This window comes from Mobula hypostoma, chromosome 7 (genome assembly GCF_963921235.1).
Source record: "Mobula hypostoma chromosome 7, sMobHyp1.1, whole genome shotgun sequence".
In the NCBI taxonomy this organism is placed as follows: Eukaryota; Metazoa; Chordata; class Chondrichthyes; order Myliobatiformes; family Myliobatidae; genus Mobula; species Mobula hypostoma.
Genome location: NC_086103.1, coordinates 179888375 through 179902234, shown reverse-complemented (window position 1 = coordinate 179902234; position 13860 = coordinate 179888375). Strand labels below are relative to the sequence as shown.

Below are 13860 nucleotides of genomic sequence, written 5' to 3'. Positions count from 1 at the left end.
TTATCGGCGGGTTTGCGGCTTTTAAAGTTTATAAAATCTAATAATGTGTTGTTTTGTTCAGGTACGAATGCTTCAAACACAAGAATACACGCAACTACCTTCTAGCTTTTATTCTGGTACTTTTCAGTGGGATAGTGACCATAGTAAGTTAATATTCTTAATTATTTTAAAATTGCTTTCTGTGCAGATATTCACTTTAACTTTGCATGATCTTAGAGGTAAGTCCTAGAGATTCCAGGTTAAGGCCACTGAACTTTGTTGCCAAGTTTACATTGAAAGCAACTGTGATTAGAAACAGTGCTAAACACACGCGATTCCTCAGATGCTGGAAATCCAGAATAACAAACATGCTGGAGGAACTCAGCACCTATGGAAATGAATAAAAAGTTAATGTTTCAGAAGACACCCTTTTAGCTTTATTTCTTTCCATAGATGCTGCCTGACCTGCTGAGTTCCTCCAGTATCTTGTGTGTGTTACTGTGAAGTTCCAGCATTTGTTGAATCTCTTGTGCTTAGCACTGCTTCGAATCACAATTGCATTCACTGAGGGCTGGGTAATGCCAAATAGTGTTAAAAGTACTGACAGAGAAGCCAGTGTCTGGATTCTGTCATTTATTGAAGGATGTGTTTCCCACCACCACCCCCCCAGTCATGGTGGTTGAAAAAATGTACATATATAGTGTTCACAATCTTCTAATGTCCCAATGCATTTTGCAGACATTATTGATCTGAATAATTTTTTTTCCCCAAGCAGCAGCAAATAGAAAGTATAGCAGGCTCTCAAAACTTACTTGAAATAAATGATAAAGTCATTTCTTTCATTGCTATTTGTTGAAGAATAAGTATTATCCAAGACACCAGAGAGAATTCATAATAGTGCCATGGAATCTTTTTTGTCAATGTGACAGTGAAGACCTGGCAGTTTAACTTAATCTGAAAGCCACACCTCTGGCAGTGTAGCACTGTGATTTGCACTAAAGCCTTGGGAGTAAGATCTGAATCATCAGGCTTCTAAACCCAAGTGAGGTCCAATTGACAAATAAGGACGGTGCTTCCTCCAAATTCAACATGAACCCTTTGGATGTTGGGGTTTTTTTTTTACAAGAAGAGAGCACGTAACCGTTGTAGTCTTTGTTGGGTTGTGCCTGCAGAATGGGAATTAGGTTTATAATCACTGACATATCCTGAAATTTGTTGTTTAGTGGTAGCAGTGTAGTCCAATATGTAAATATACAACAAATTACAGTAAAAAATTTACAATAAAGAAGACCATTAGACATACGAGTAGAATTAGGCCATTCTGGATGTATCTATCCTGTGCCTTCCAGATTGCTCTTAGAAGCTTCAGCTATTGTTGTTCTGCCATCATTCTTGCTAGTATCCCCTTCCAAACAACCTCAGCTAGCTTATCTCTCATGCCTCTAGTTCCCTTAATCCACTGTGATACTGATAGATCTGATTTTAGCTTCTCTCTCTCAAACTAAAGGGTGAATATTAAAAAAAAGCAATGCAAAGAGAACAAAAATATTGTGGTAGTTTTCATGGACTGCTCAGAAATCTTGACGCAGAGGGAAAGAAGCTGTTCCTAAAATGCTGAGTCTGGGTCTTACCTCCTCCCTGATGGTAGTAATGAGAAGATGGCTTGTCGTGGGTGGTAGGTGTCCTTAATAACGGATGCTGACTTTTTGAAGCAAAACCTTTTGAAGATGTCCTTGATATTGGGGAGGCTAGTGCCCATGATGGAGTGATCAGAAGATTGTATCTGCACAGTCTAATATGTAGGGATTTCTGTAGGCTGTCACACTAATTCCCATGTCTGCTATTTGATTTAAAGTTTATTTTCACATTCCATTTACTTTCACATTTGAATAGGAACTTGTTTTAGGGATGAGGGAGGAAATTGAAATGACCCTGCTTTTTCCAGTGTATTCCTTTATTCCTTTAAAACAACAAAGAATTCAATCTAGTGCTCAGCAGAAGTACTTGATTGCTGTATGGGCTATTTGGGGGCATCTTGGCAAGCTTAAAAATTGCCCTATCATCTGCTACAGTGTCTCTTAGCTCTTACCTGATAGAAGAACCATTGGGGATATTTAGTGGTCTGGTAGTTATTATTAAAGGCTTCCAGCTTTTTGTTTGTTGTTCTGTGTCCCAGTTAATTTGTTTCTTGTTTTGAACAGGTATATCTCCAGTGGAAGGAGCCAGTGTTTCACCAGGTTAGTGATGCTAAAGATCGTTATTTTGGGGGCCAATCCTCCCATTCACAACTTTGCCAAATGATGAATGATAAAATTACAATTATTACCATGTAATTAATGTAATCAATAATCAAGTGTTTATAAATGGCCATAGGTTCACTTGAAGGGTTTTTGCCAATTAATTCCTCCATTTTGAACATCTCAAGAAATACAGGGGGCCTTCTTCCGGTTTTTCTCTTTCATAGCCCCCTTAGCTTTTTTAAAATTATAAAATATAGACAGGAGTAATTAGGCCATTTGGCTCATCTAGTCAGTTGCACCAATCTATCCTGGCTGATTTATCAACCCTCTCAACACATTGTCCTACTTTCTCCCCCTCACCTTTGATGCCCTTACCAATCAAGAACCTATCATCTTCCGCTTTAAATACACCCAGTGTCTTGGCCTCCGAAGTCTATTTGTGGCAATGAATTCCCAAGATTTACCACCCTCTGCCTAAAGAAATTCCTCTTCATCTCTGTTCTGAAGGGATGTCCTTTTATTCCGAGGTCATGCCCTCTGGTCTTAGACTCTCCCACTATAGGAAACATCCTCTCAACGTCCACTCTATCTAAACCTTTCAATATCCGATGGGTTTTAATGAGATTTCCCCACCCTTAATTCTTCTAAATTCCAGTGATTACAGGCCCAGAACCATCAAACACTCCTATGTTAAACCCTTCATTCCCGGAGTCATTCTCACGAACCTCCTCTGGATTCTCTGCAGTGCCAGCATATCCTTTCTTGGATAAGGGGCCCAACACCTTGGAATGCCATGAATGTTCTAGCTCATTGGTTTGGCACTTGGCATTCACTTTATGGCTGTGCCCCACACATTGTTTCTAGAGTCATTGTGTTGCAGAAAAATTCTCTTATTTCAGCTGTGTCCCAAACTGAATTCTGTACAACTTCGAAGTAGGCCTTAAATTACATTTGTATGTATATTATCAACATATAATTTGGGAGTTCTGTGGTTTAAATCTTCTCTTCGACGGGAGTTCAGTGGTTTAAACCTTCTCTTCGACGGGAGTTCAGTGGTTTAAACCTTCTCTTCAACGGGAGTTCAGTGTACACTGAAGAAGTTTAAATCTTCTCTTCGACGGGAGTTCGGTGAAACCATCTCTCACTGTCCTGACGAAGGGTCTCGGCCCGAAACGTCGACTGTACCTCTTCCTGGAGATGCTGCCTGGCCTGCTGCGTTCACCAGCAACTTTGATGTGTGTTGCTATAATTTAAAAGGTAGCCTAATGAAAAGTTAAAGTTGTAGTACTGTTATTCTGAGAGTCATAGAGTGATACAGCATAGAAACAGACTCTCACTCAACTGCTCCATGCCGATCAAGTTGCTCCATCCAGGGTAGTCAGATTTGCAAGCATATGGCCCATAATCTTCTTGACTTCTCCTATCCATGGATTCGTTCAACTCTCAACCGTTTCCTCTAGCAGCTGATTCCACTTAGACACCACCCTTTGTGTTTCAAAAAAAGAGTCTCACTAGTTCCGCTTAAATCTTTTCACTCTCACCTCTCTCACCTTAAATCTGTTCTTGATTCCCTGACTTGGGAGAGGTGGGGTGGGGGGGGGAAGTTAAGTGCATTCACCCTATTCATGCCCCTCATGACTTTATGCATCTTACTTACATCACCTCTCAGTTTCTTACGCTCTAAAGAACAAAGTCCTAGCCTGTACACCCTTTACTCTTCTCATTTAGGAGCTCCAATTTAAGTTGTATGATGTGAGTAATCATGGTCTGTCATCTGTCTTTAATCTGAGAAGTTCTAATAAGCTTTTCAAAACTTTTGCCTGTCCATCCTTTGACACGGACTAGAAGGACCGAGATGTCCTGTTTACATGCTGTAATTGTTATATGGTTATATGATGTAATTCATGAATATCATGAACTGTCAACCGCTGTTTTTTCTTCCATCAGTTTATCCCATCACCGCAAGATGTTCAAGTTTTTTTTTCCAGCAGTACATCCCAGAAATTCCTGCTCCCATTTCCTGTTTAAAGATATCAGCTCTCTTCTTATTCCAGCTTTCTGCAACACTTCCTCATTTGTTACACTGTCCTTCCATGACATTTTCATATTCTCAAAAACCACATTTCTGCAGCTTTGAGTCTTCCCTCATTTTACTTTCATATTGTCCAGCATTTGCTTCCATATCTTAGTGCAGACTGAACTTTGCTCATGTCATATGACACAGCACATAGTGATGATGAATTTAAGTTGTGAATATTAAGCAATATCTAATTATTGCTTTCTATATATAACAGTTTGTTTACCTGGATTTTAAAGTATGATTATAAATAGAAATTAATCCAAAGCAACTCTATTTTCATCACTGTACAGTGATTGGTCCTGTTGTAAGGATCTCCACCAGAATCATTGCTGTATGTCAGCGTGCATATTCTTCAGTAAATGTTTCAGAAGCATCCATTCTGTCCAGCTTTCTTCAGAGCACTTTAAGCATCATTTGGCTGTACTGACAGGAATCACTTGAAGGAAAGCAGTTTATGGAGGCAAAATCTATAAGGAGGTTCTTACTATGAGAGTTGTGTCACAAAAGCCTGCTGTGTAAAACAGCACTGTGGGTGGTACAGTAGCATAGTGGTGAGCACAATGCTTTACAGCACCAACAGTAACACTAGACAGAACATGTTTTCAAATGTTACTTCCTCAGAAATGTTTTGTTGTTATGATAGACCACTTGAATCTGAACACAAATATAATTTCAGACTACTTGTGTAGGAATTTGGAGAAACAAGAAATTAACTGTTATTGAATGTAATGTGTTTAATTGCTAACAGTGGTGATGCTTTGCGATAGTTCAACTAAGCTAAAAATGTTTTGATGATGATTTTCATTTGTACTCTGTCTGAGGCTTTTCACTTAAGTGTCCAACAATAATCAGCCAGCATTGATGGATTCCAGTGTCTCCATGACTGCAGTGACCTGGTGAAATCTTTCACCATGCTCGTCATTGACTGCACCAAGATCTGCAGGGATGAAGTCTAATTGGGAATGCAGAAAATGAGTCTTTAGTGACATGTTGCACTTCATGGTTTTGTATGCTTGATGTCAACCTGTAGTTTGGCGCTCTGTATTTGCAAGAACATTTTCAACAACATCCTTGAATGCCTTCCATGCGATTTTCTCTAGTTCCACGAGAAGTTCTTTGAATTGCCTGTCATTAATGACCTGTTTGATTTGTGGACCAACAAAAATGCCTTCCTTAAGCTTGGCAGCAGTTTTTCTAGGAAACATACATCTCAAAATATTGAAATCCTTCATGGAAATTTTTGTGCTTGGTGACAGCAAATTCCATCCTTGCAGTCTTGAATACAGTAATTCTGCTTTTGCCTTTAACAAGCCCAAGTCTCTGACCAAGTGACTTAACCCAGACTGAGTTATCAGATGAGGCTCACTCGACATAAAGGGTTCAAAATCTGTATCATTATCAGTGTTGTTTTCCATCCCTGGCTTGTGCATCGTAACATCTTCACCTGGCTTCTCTGGATTCCATATCTCTGCTAGCTTTGGTACTGGAAGACTATCATTATATGGCACAGTTTGCATGGCTGAAGGGAGATTGAATGGATTTCTTGTTTATAGCAGAGAAACCAGACACATTGATCGTACAGAAGTAGCGGTCTGCCAAATGATTCTTCTGCTCATTTAAAAAAAAATGGTACATGATAGGGAAAATTCATGGTGACTTTCATGATCAGCAGCCCAAAATCCACAGATGCACCTGAAAGTATTCAGGAAGCAAAATCTTTGTTGTCCAGTGTAATTGATTGGGGTTCAATTCCCACCCGCTCTCTGTAAGGGGTTTGTATGTCTCCCTGTACAAAGATGTACGGGATAGGGTTGGTAAGTTGGAAGCATGCTATATTGGCAAAGTACAAAGTAAATTGATTATAAAAGTACATATATGTCACCATACACAACCCTGAGGTTTATTTTCTTGTGGGCATGCTCAGCAAATCCAAGAGTTATCATAGAATCAATGAAAGACCCTCTTATGCACACCACAGTTGTAGTGATTGGCTGTTTGAGTTTTTGTTGCCTTCCAGTCAGCTTGAACCAGTCTGGCCATTTTCCTCTGAATTCTCTCATTAACAAGGTGTTTTCACCCACATAACTGCTGTTCACTGGATATTTTTGCTTTTCGCACCATTCTTTGTAAACTCTGGAGGCTGTTGTACATGAAAATCCCAGGAGGTCAGCAGTTTCAGAGATACTTATACCACTCAGACTGGCACCAACAATCATTCAGTGGTCAAAGTCAAGCAGATCACATTTCCTCCCCATTCCGATGTTTGGCCACTGGGTGTATCTAACTCCATGATGGCATTAGACAGCACTGATACTGCAATTTGGGTACTGAAACAAACCACACTCAGCTGAAAGCCTTCTTGACTTGGAAAGTTTCTTGAGGCTTTGGCTGCTTTCTTGGCATGACTTGTGATAGCTAAGCATTTGAGGTCCCCAGAATGGGGAAAATCTGATCTCATGTTAATTTGATAGCCTTCCTACTGCTGGATAACTGCAAGGCAATGCCTTTGGTCAAAAAGAAACCATAATCCAGTTTCCTAACATGTGTCACAGCACAAGGAACAGAGATGGGTTTGTACCAAATAATTTGCAAGAAGAAACGCATTACTGTGTTTAATATTTAAGCAGCTTATGATTCTGTGCTATTTATGTATGGTATTCAAGAGCTCCTTTGCACAATTCAGGAGGTAAATACTGTCTAGTGCATTACTGGGAAACACACCACAGCTCTTGGACTGATACCAAATGGGACATTGGTAAGGATGACTGAATTAGATTAGTTTTAATTTCCTGGCTGTGGAGAAACTATGATTTCTTCTGGGAAGTGTACACATGGGTGAGATTAGGATCATTCCCTCTCTCGCCTCTTGGTTCTGTAGCAGATGGCATTAAGATTGCTGGATTGTTGCATATAGTGGGGGGAGGTTATCTAAGAAACATAGAAATATAGAAACATAGAAAACCTACAACACAATACAGGCCCTTTGGCCCACAATGCTGAACATGTATTTACTTTAGAAATTACCTGGGTTACCCATGGCCCTCTATTTTTTTAAGCTCCATGTACCTATCCAGGAGTCTCTAACAAGACCCTATTGTATCTGCCTCCACCATCGTCACTGGCAACTCATTCCACGCACTCACCACTCTGCATAAAAAAACTTACCCCTGACATCCCCTCTGTACCTGCTTCCAGGCACCTTAAAGCTGTGCCCTCTTGTGTTAGCCATTTGAGCCCTGGGAAAAAGCCTCTGACTATCCACACAATCAATGCCTCTCACCACTTTATACACCTCTATCAGGTCACCTCTCATCCTCCGCCGCTCCAAGGAGAAAAGGCCGAGTTCACTCAGCCTATTCTCATAAGGCATGCTCCCCAATCCAGGCAACATCCTCATAAATCTCCTCTGCACCCCTTCTATAGTTTCCATATTCTTCCTGCAGTGAAGTGACCAGAACTGAACACAGTACTCCAAGTGGGATCAGATCGGGGTCCTATATTGCTGTAACATTAACTCTCAGCTCTTAAACTCAATCCCACGGTTGATGAAGGCCAATGCACCGTATGCCTTCTTAACCACAGAGTCAACCTGCGCAGCAGCTTTGAGTGTCCTATGGACTCGGATCCCAAGATCCCTCTGATCCTCCACACTGCTAAGAGTCTTACCATTAATTATATATTCTGCCATCATATTTGACCTACCAAAATGAACCACCTCACACTTACCTGGGTTGAATTCCATCTGCCACTTCTCAGCCCAGTTTTGCATCCTATGGATGTCCCGCTGTAACCTCTGACAGCCCTCCACACTAACCACAACACCACCAACCTCTGTGTCATCAGCAAACCCATCCGTCCACTTCCTCATCCAGGTCATTTATAAAAATCATGAAGAGAAAGGGTCGCAGAACAGATCCCTGAGGAACACCACTGGTCACCAATCTCCATGCAGAATATGATCCATCTACAACCACTCCTTGCCTTCTGTGGGCAAGCTAATTTTGGATCCACATAGCAAGGTCCCCTTGGATCCCATGCCTCCTTACTTTCTCAATAAACCTTGCATGGGATACCTTATCAAATGCCTTGCTGAAATCCATATATACTACATCTGCTGATCTACCCTCATCGACTTGTTTAGTCACATCCTCAAAAAATTCAATCAGGCTCGTAAGGTACGACCTGCCTTTGACAAAGCCACATTGATTATTCCTAGTCATATTATGCCTCTCCAAATGTTCATAAATCCTGCCTCTCAGGATCTTTTCCATCAACTTAGCAAACACTGAAGTAAGACTCACTAGTCTATAATTTCCTGGGCTATCTCTACTCCCTTTATTGAATAAGGGAACAACATCTGCAACCCTCCAATCCTTCGAAACCTCTCCCGTCCCCATTGATGATGCAAAGATCATTGGCAGAGGCTCAGCAATCTCCTCCCTTTCCTCTCACAGTAGCCTGGGGTGCATCTCATCCGGTCCTGGAGACTTATCCAACTTGATGCTTTCCAAAAGCTCCAGCACATCCTCTTTCTTAATGCCTATATGCTCAAGCTTTTCAATCCGCTGTAAATCATCCCTACAATCACCAAGGTCCTTTTCCGTAGTGAATTCTGAAGAAAAGTATTCATTAAGTACCTCTGCTATCTCCTCCAGTTCCATACACACTTTCCCACTGTCACACTTGATTGGTCTTATTCTCTCACGTCTTATCCTCTTGCTCTTCAATACTTGTAGAATGCCTTGAGATTTTCCTTAATCCCGCTCACCAAGGCCTTCTTGTGGCCCTTCTGGCTCTCTTAATTTCATTCTTAAGCTCCTTCCTGCTAGCCTTATAATCTTCTAGATCTCTATCAGTACCTAGTTTTTTGAACCTTTCATAAGCTTTTCTCTTCTTGACTAGATTTTCAACAGCCTTTGTACGTCACGGTTCCTGTACCCTACCATCCTTTCCCTGTCCCATTAGAATGTAACTATGTAGAACGCCACACAAATATCCCCTGAATATTTGCCACATTTCTGCCGTATATTTCCCTGAGAACATCTGTTCCCAATTTCTGCTTCCAAGTTCCTGCCTGATTGCTTCATGTTTCCCCTTACTCCAATTAAACACTTTCCCAACTTGTCTGTCCCTATCCCTCTCCAATGCTATGGTAAAGGAGATAGAATTGTGATCACTATCTCCAAAATGCTCTCTCACTGAGAGACATGACACCCGACCAGGTTCATTTCCCAATACCAGATCAAGTACAGCCTCTCCTCTTGTAGGATTGTCTCTGGAAACCTTCCTGAACACACAAAACAAACTCCACCCCATCTAAACCCCTTGCTCTAGGGAGATGCCAATCAGTATTTGGGAAATTAGAATCTCCCACCATGACAACCCTGCTATTATTACACCTGTCTCCCTATCTGCTCCTCGATGTCCTTGTTACTATTGGGTGGTCTATAAAAAACACTCAGTAGAGTTATTGACCCCTTCCTGTTTCTAACTTTCACCCACAGAGACTCAGTAGACAATCCCTCCTTTACTTCCTCCTTTTCTGCAGCCGTGACACTATCTGATCGGCAGTGCCACACCCCCACCTCTTTTGCCTCCCTCCCTGTCCTTTCTGAAACAACTAAAGCCTGGCACTCTAAGTAACCATTCCTGCCCTTGAGCCATCCAAGTCTCATCATCAGCTCCAAGTACTGATCCACGCTCTAAGCTCAACCACTTTGTTCATGATGCTTCTTGCATTAAAATAGGCACATCTCAAACCATCAGTCTGAGCTCATCCCTTCTCTATCACCTGCCTATCCTACCTCTCGCACTGTCTCCAAGCTTTCTCTATTTGTGAGCCAACCACCCCTTCCTCCATCTCTTCAGTTTGGTTTCCCCGCCCCCCCCCAACAATTCTAGTTTAAACTCTCCCCAATAGCCTTAGCAAACCTCCCTGCCAGGATATTGGTCCCTCTCGTATTCAAGTGCAACCCATCATTTTTGTACAGGTCATGCCTGTCCCAAAAGCGGTCCCAGTGATCCAGAAATCTGAATCCCTGCCTCCTGCTGCCTCGCATTTGTCCTCCACCTCTTTCTATTCCTATACTCGCTGTCACGTGGCACAGGCAGTAATCCCGAGATTACTACCTTTGAGGTCCTGCTTCTCAACTTCCTTCCTAACTCCCTGTAATCTGTTTTCAGGACCTCTTGCCTTTTCCTACCTATGTCATTGGTACCAATACATACCACGACCTCTGGCTGTTCACCTCCCCACTTCAGGAACGCGATCAGAAACATCCCGGACCCTGGCACCTGGGAGGCAAACTACCTTCCGTGTTTCTCTCCTGCGTCCACAGAATCCTGTCTGAATCGCAGCAGGGTCTAGAGGGCAGCACTGGCAAATGGAATTTAATCCTGACAACTACTAGATGCTGAATCTTGAGAAATTATTTTATTTTATTTAGGAATACAGCACAGTAAAAGGCCTTTCTGGCCTAATGAGCTTGCAGTGCCCAATTACATCCATGTGACCAGTTAACGTACTACCCCATATTTTCTTGGAATGTGGGAAGAAACTGGAGCACCCTGTGGACGCAGGGAGAATGTATAAACTCCTGACAGATAGCAGTGGAAATTGAATCCTAATCTGAGAATCTCATGGCCCTGTAGAGCGTTTCGCTAACTGCTGCGTTACCATGAAAGTTATATAGTGTAGGACATGTATAGTAAATGATGAAGCATGAAAGAATGTTAATAAACCCAGAGACCTAGGGGTTCATGTCCATAGTTTCCTAAAAGCAGTGACTAGTGAAAAAAGGCTGTGGTATGCTTTGGGCTTCGAATATAAAAGTTGGTGTGTTATTTTGCCATTATAGATGAGAATAAAGGTCGGCATTCTACAGCTGCTTTTTTGTGAATAAAATCAAGTCAATAATCCAAAATGTCAACAATTCCTTTCCTCCTACAGATGCTGCATGCCACACGGAGCTCTTTCAGTACATTGTTTGGTGCTCCAGGTTCCAGAATCTGCAGTCTCTTATGACTCGAGAAAAGTTGAGTTGTCATATGCACAAGTATATGTATGCACAGGTTCAATGAAATACTTATTTACAGCAGCATCACAGGCATATAGCATCATGTGAGCGGCTTTCATAAGAAAAGCATAATGATACGCAATTTTTATAAGAAAGAACTCAATTAGAGCACAAAAATCAAAATTACATTTTATTGTAAATTGATCAAATTGGTGGTCATAGTGTTGCTCAACTGTGGTGATTAGGATCGTGTTGGTTGGTTTGAGAACCAAGTGTTTAAAGGGAAGTACAGCAGCTGTTCTTGAACACAAGAGATTCTGCAGACACAGAGGGCTATAGGAGCTTAGCAGGTAAGGTAGTACCCTATAAAAAGGAATAAGCAGCTGACATTTCAGGCCAGAACTCTTCATCAGGACCCTTTCCATAGATGTTGCCTAACCTGCTGAGTTCCTTCAGCATTTTGTGTGTGTGGCTGTTTTTCAGGTTGGTCTTGTGGCACTATAAGCTACTGTAACTCCTGCCTGATGTATCATACAACTGTGGTTCCATGAATTTACAAAACAATGGTTAGGCAATACTTGGTGTATAGACCCTACTTCAGGGCATTGTACTTTAGAGAAGGCATGAAGGTTTTTGAAGATGTAGCAGAGATTTGTAGAATGGTTCCAGAGATGAGGTGCTTTTCGATTATGTGAAGAGATTTCTTTGAACAGGGTTGAATCAGAATCAGTTTTATTATCATAAACCAGTAGATATAGGAGCAGAATTATGCCACTCAGATCATCGAGTCTGCTTCACAATTCCATTATGGCTGATCCTGGATCCGACTCAACCCCATACACCTGCCTTCTTGGCGTAACCTTTTATGCTCTGACCAATCAGGAAATGAACAATTTTCACTTTAAATATACCCATGGTCCTGGCCTCCACAGCTGTCTGTGGCCGAGCATTCCACAGATTTACTACTCTGGCTAAAAAAATTTTCTCCTTGCCTATGTTCTAAAGGGTTGCCCCTCAATTTTGAGGCTGTGCCCTCTAGTTCTGGACACCCCCACCATAGGAAACACACTTTCCACATCCACCTTACCTAGTCCTTTCAACATTCCGTAGGTTTCAGTGAGATCCCACTGCTTTCTGCTAAACTCCAGTGAGTACAGGCCCAAAGCTGCCAAATACTCCTCATATATTAAACCCTTCATCCCAGAATCATCCTCATGAATCTCCAATGACAATACATTCTTTCTCAGATATGAGGCCAAACTGTTGACCATAATCCAAGTGCAGCCTAGCTAGTGTCTTAAAAAGCATCAGCATTATCTCTTTGTCTCTATATTCTATGCCCCTTGAAATAAATGGCAACATTGCAGTGCCGCCTTTACTGCAACTCAACCTGTAAAATAACATCCTGGGAGTCTTGCACAAGGACTCCTAAGTCCCTTTGCACCTCTGATGTTTGAATTTTCTCCCTATTTAGATAATAGTCTGCACTTTTGTTCCTTTTACCGAAATGCATTATCATACATTTCCCAACACTGTATTCCATCTACCACCTTTTTGTCCATTCTTCAAATTTTTGTGTAAGTCCTTCTGCAATCGCATTGCTTCCTCAGCACTACCTACCCCTCCACCTCTTTTAGTGTCATCTGAAAACTTTGCCACAAAGCCATGAATTTGATTATTTAAATCATTGACAGACAATGTGAAAAGTAGAGGTCCCAATACTGACTGAGGAACCGCACTGATCACTGGCAACCAAGCAGAAAAAGCCCCCTTTATTATCATTTGTGGCCTCCTGCCTGTCAGCCATTCCTCCATCCATGCCTGTATCTTTCCTGTAATTCCATAGGATTTTATCTTGTTAAGCAGCTTCATGTGTGCCACCTTACCATATGCCTTCTGAAAATCCAAGTAAATGACATCCACTGCCTCTCCCTTGTCCATGCTGATTGTTACTTCCTCGAAGAACTCTAACAGATTTGTCAGGCAAGATCTCCCTTCATAGAAACCACGCTGACTTTGACTTATTTTATCATTAGACTCCAAGTACCCTGAAACCTCATCCTTAATAATAGACTCCAACACTTTCTCAACACTGAAGTCAGGCCAACTGGCCTATAATTTCCTTTCTTTTGTTGTCCTCCCTTCCTAAAGAGTGGAGTGATATTTGCAATTTTCCATTCCTCCACAGCCATGCCAGAATCAAGCAGTTCTTGAAAGCATCTGCTAGCTCTTCAGCAACTTTTGTCAGGACTCTGGAATGTCGTCCAGGTGACTTGTCCATCTTAAGACCTTTGAGTTTGCCTAGCCCTCTTTCTTTTATAATAGCAATGACACTCACTCCTGCTCCCTGACACTCATGGACCTCTGGCACACTGCTGATGTCTATCACAGTGAAGACATATGCAAAGTATTCATTGAGTTCATCCACCATTTTTTTGTACCACATTGCTACCTCACCAGCATCATTTTCAGTAGTTCAATATCAACTATCACCTCCCTTTTACTCTTCATAAAACTGTCAAACCTTTTTATGTCATGCTTTATA

General features: G+C 41.6%; 1 protein-coding gene across 1 annotated transcript in view; it reads left to right on the top strand.

Annotated features, from left to right (window-relative positions):
* acer3 (alkaline ceramidase 3) overlaps positions 1 to 13860 on the top strand; it is a 306286-nt gene that overhangs the window by 166569 nt on the left and 125857 nt on the right. Inside the window, exons 5-6 of the mRNA XM_063054646.1 lie at positions 62 to 143; positions 2181 to 2216. Coding sequence (XP_062910716.1) covers positions 62 to 143; positions 2181 to 2216 — 118 coding nt within the window. The remainder of the gene's footprint in view (positions 1 to 61; positions 144 to 2180; positions 2217 to 13860) is intronic.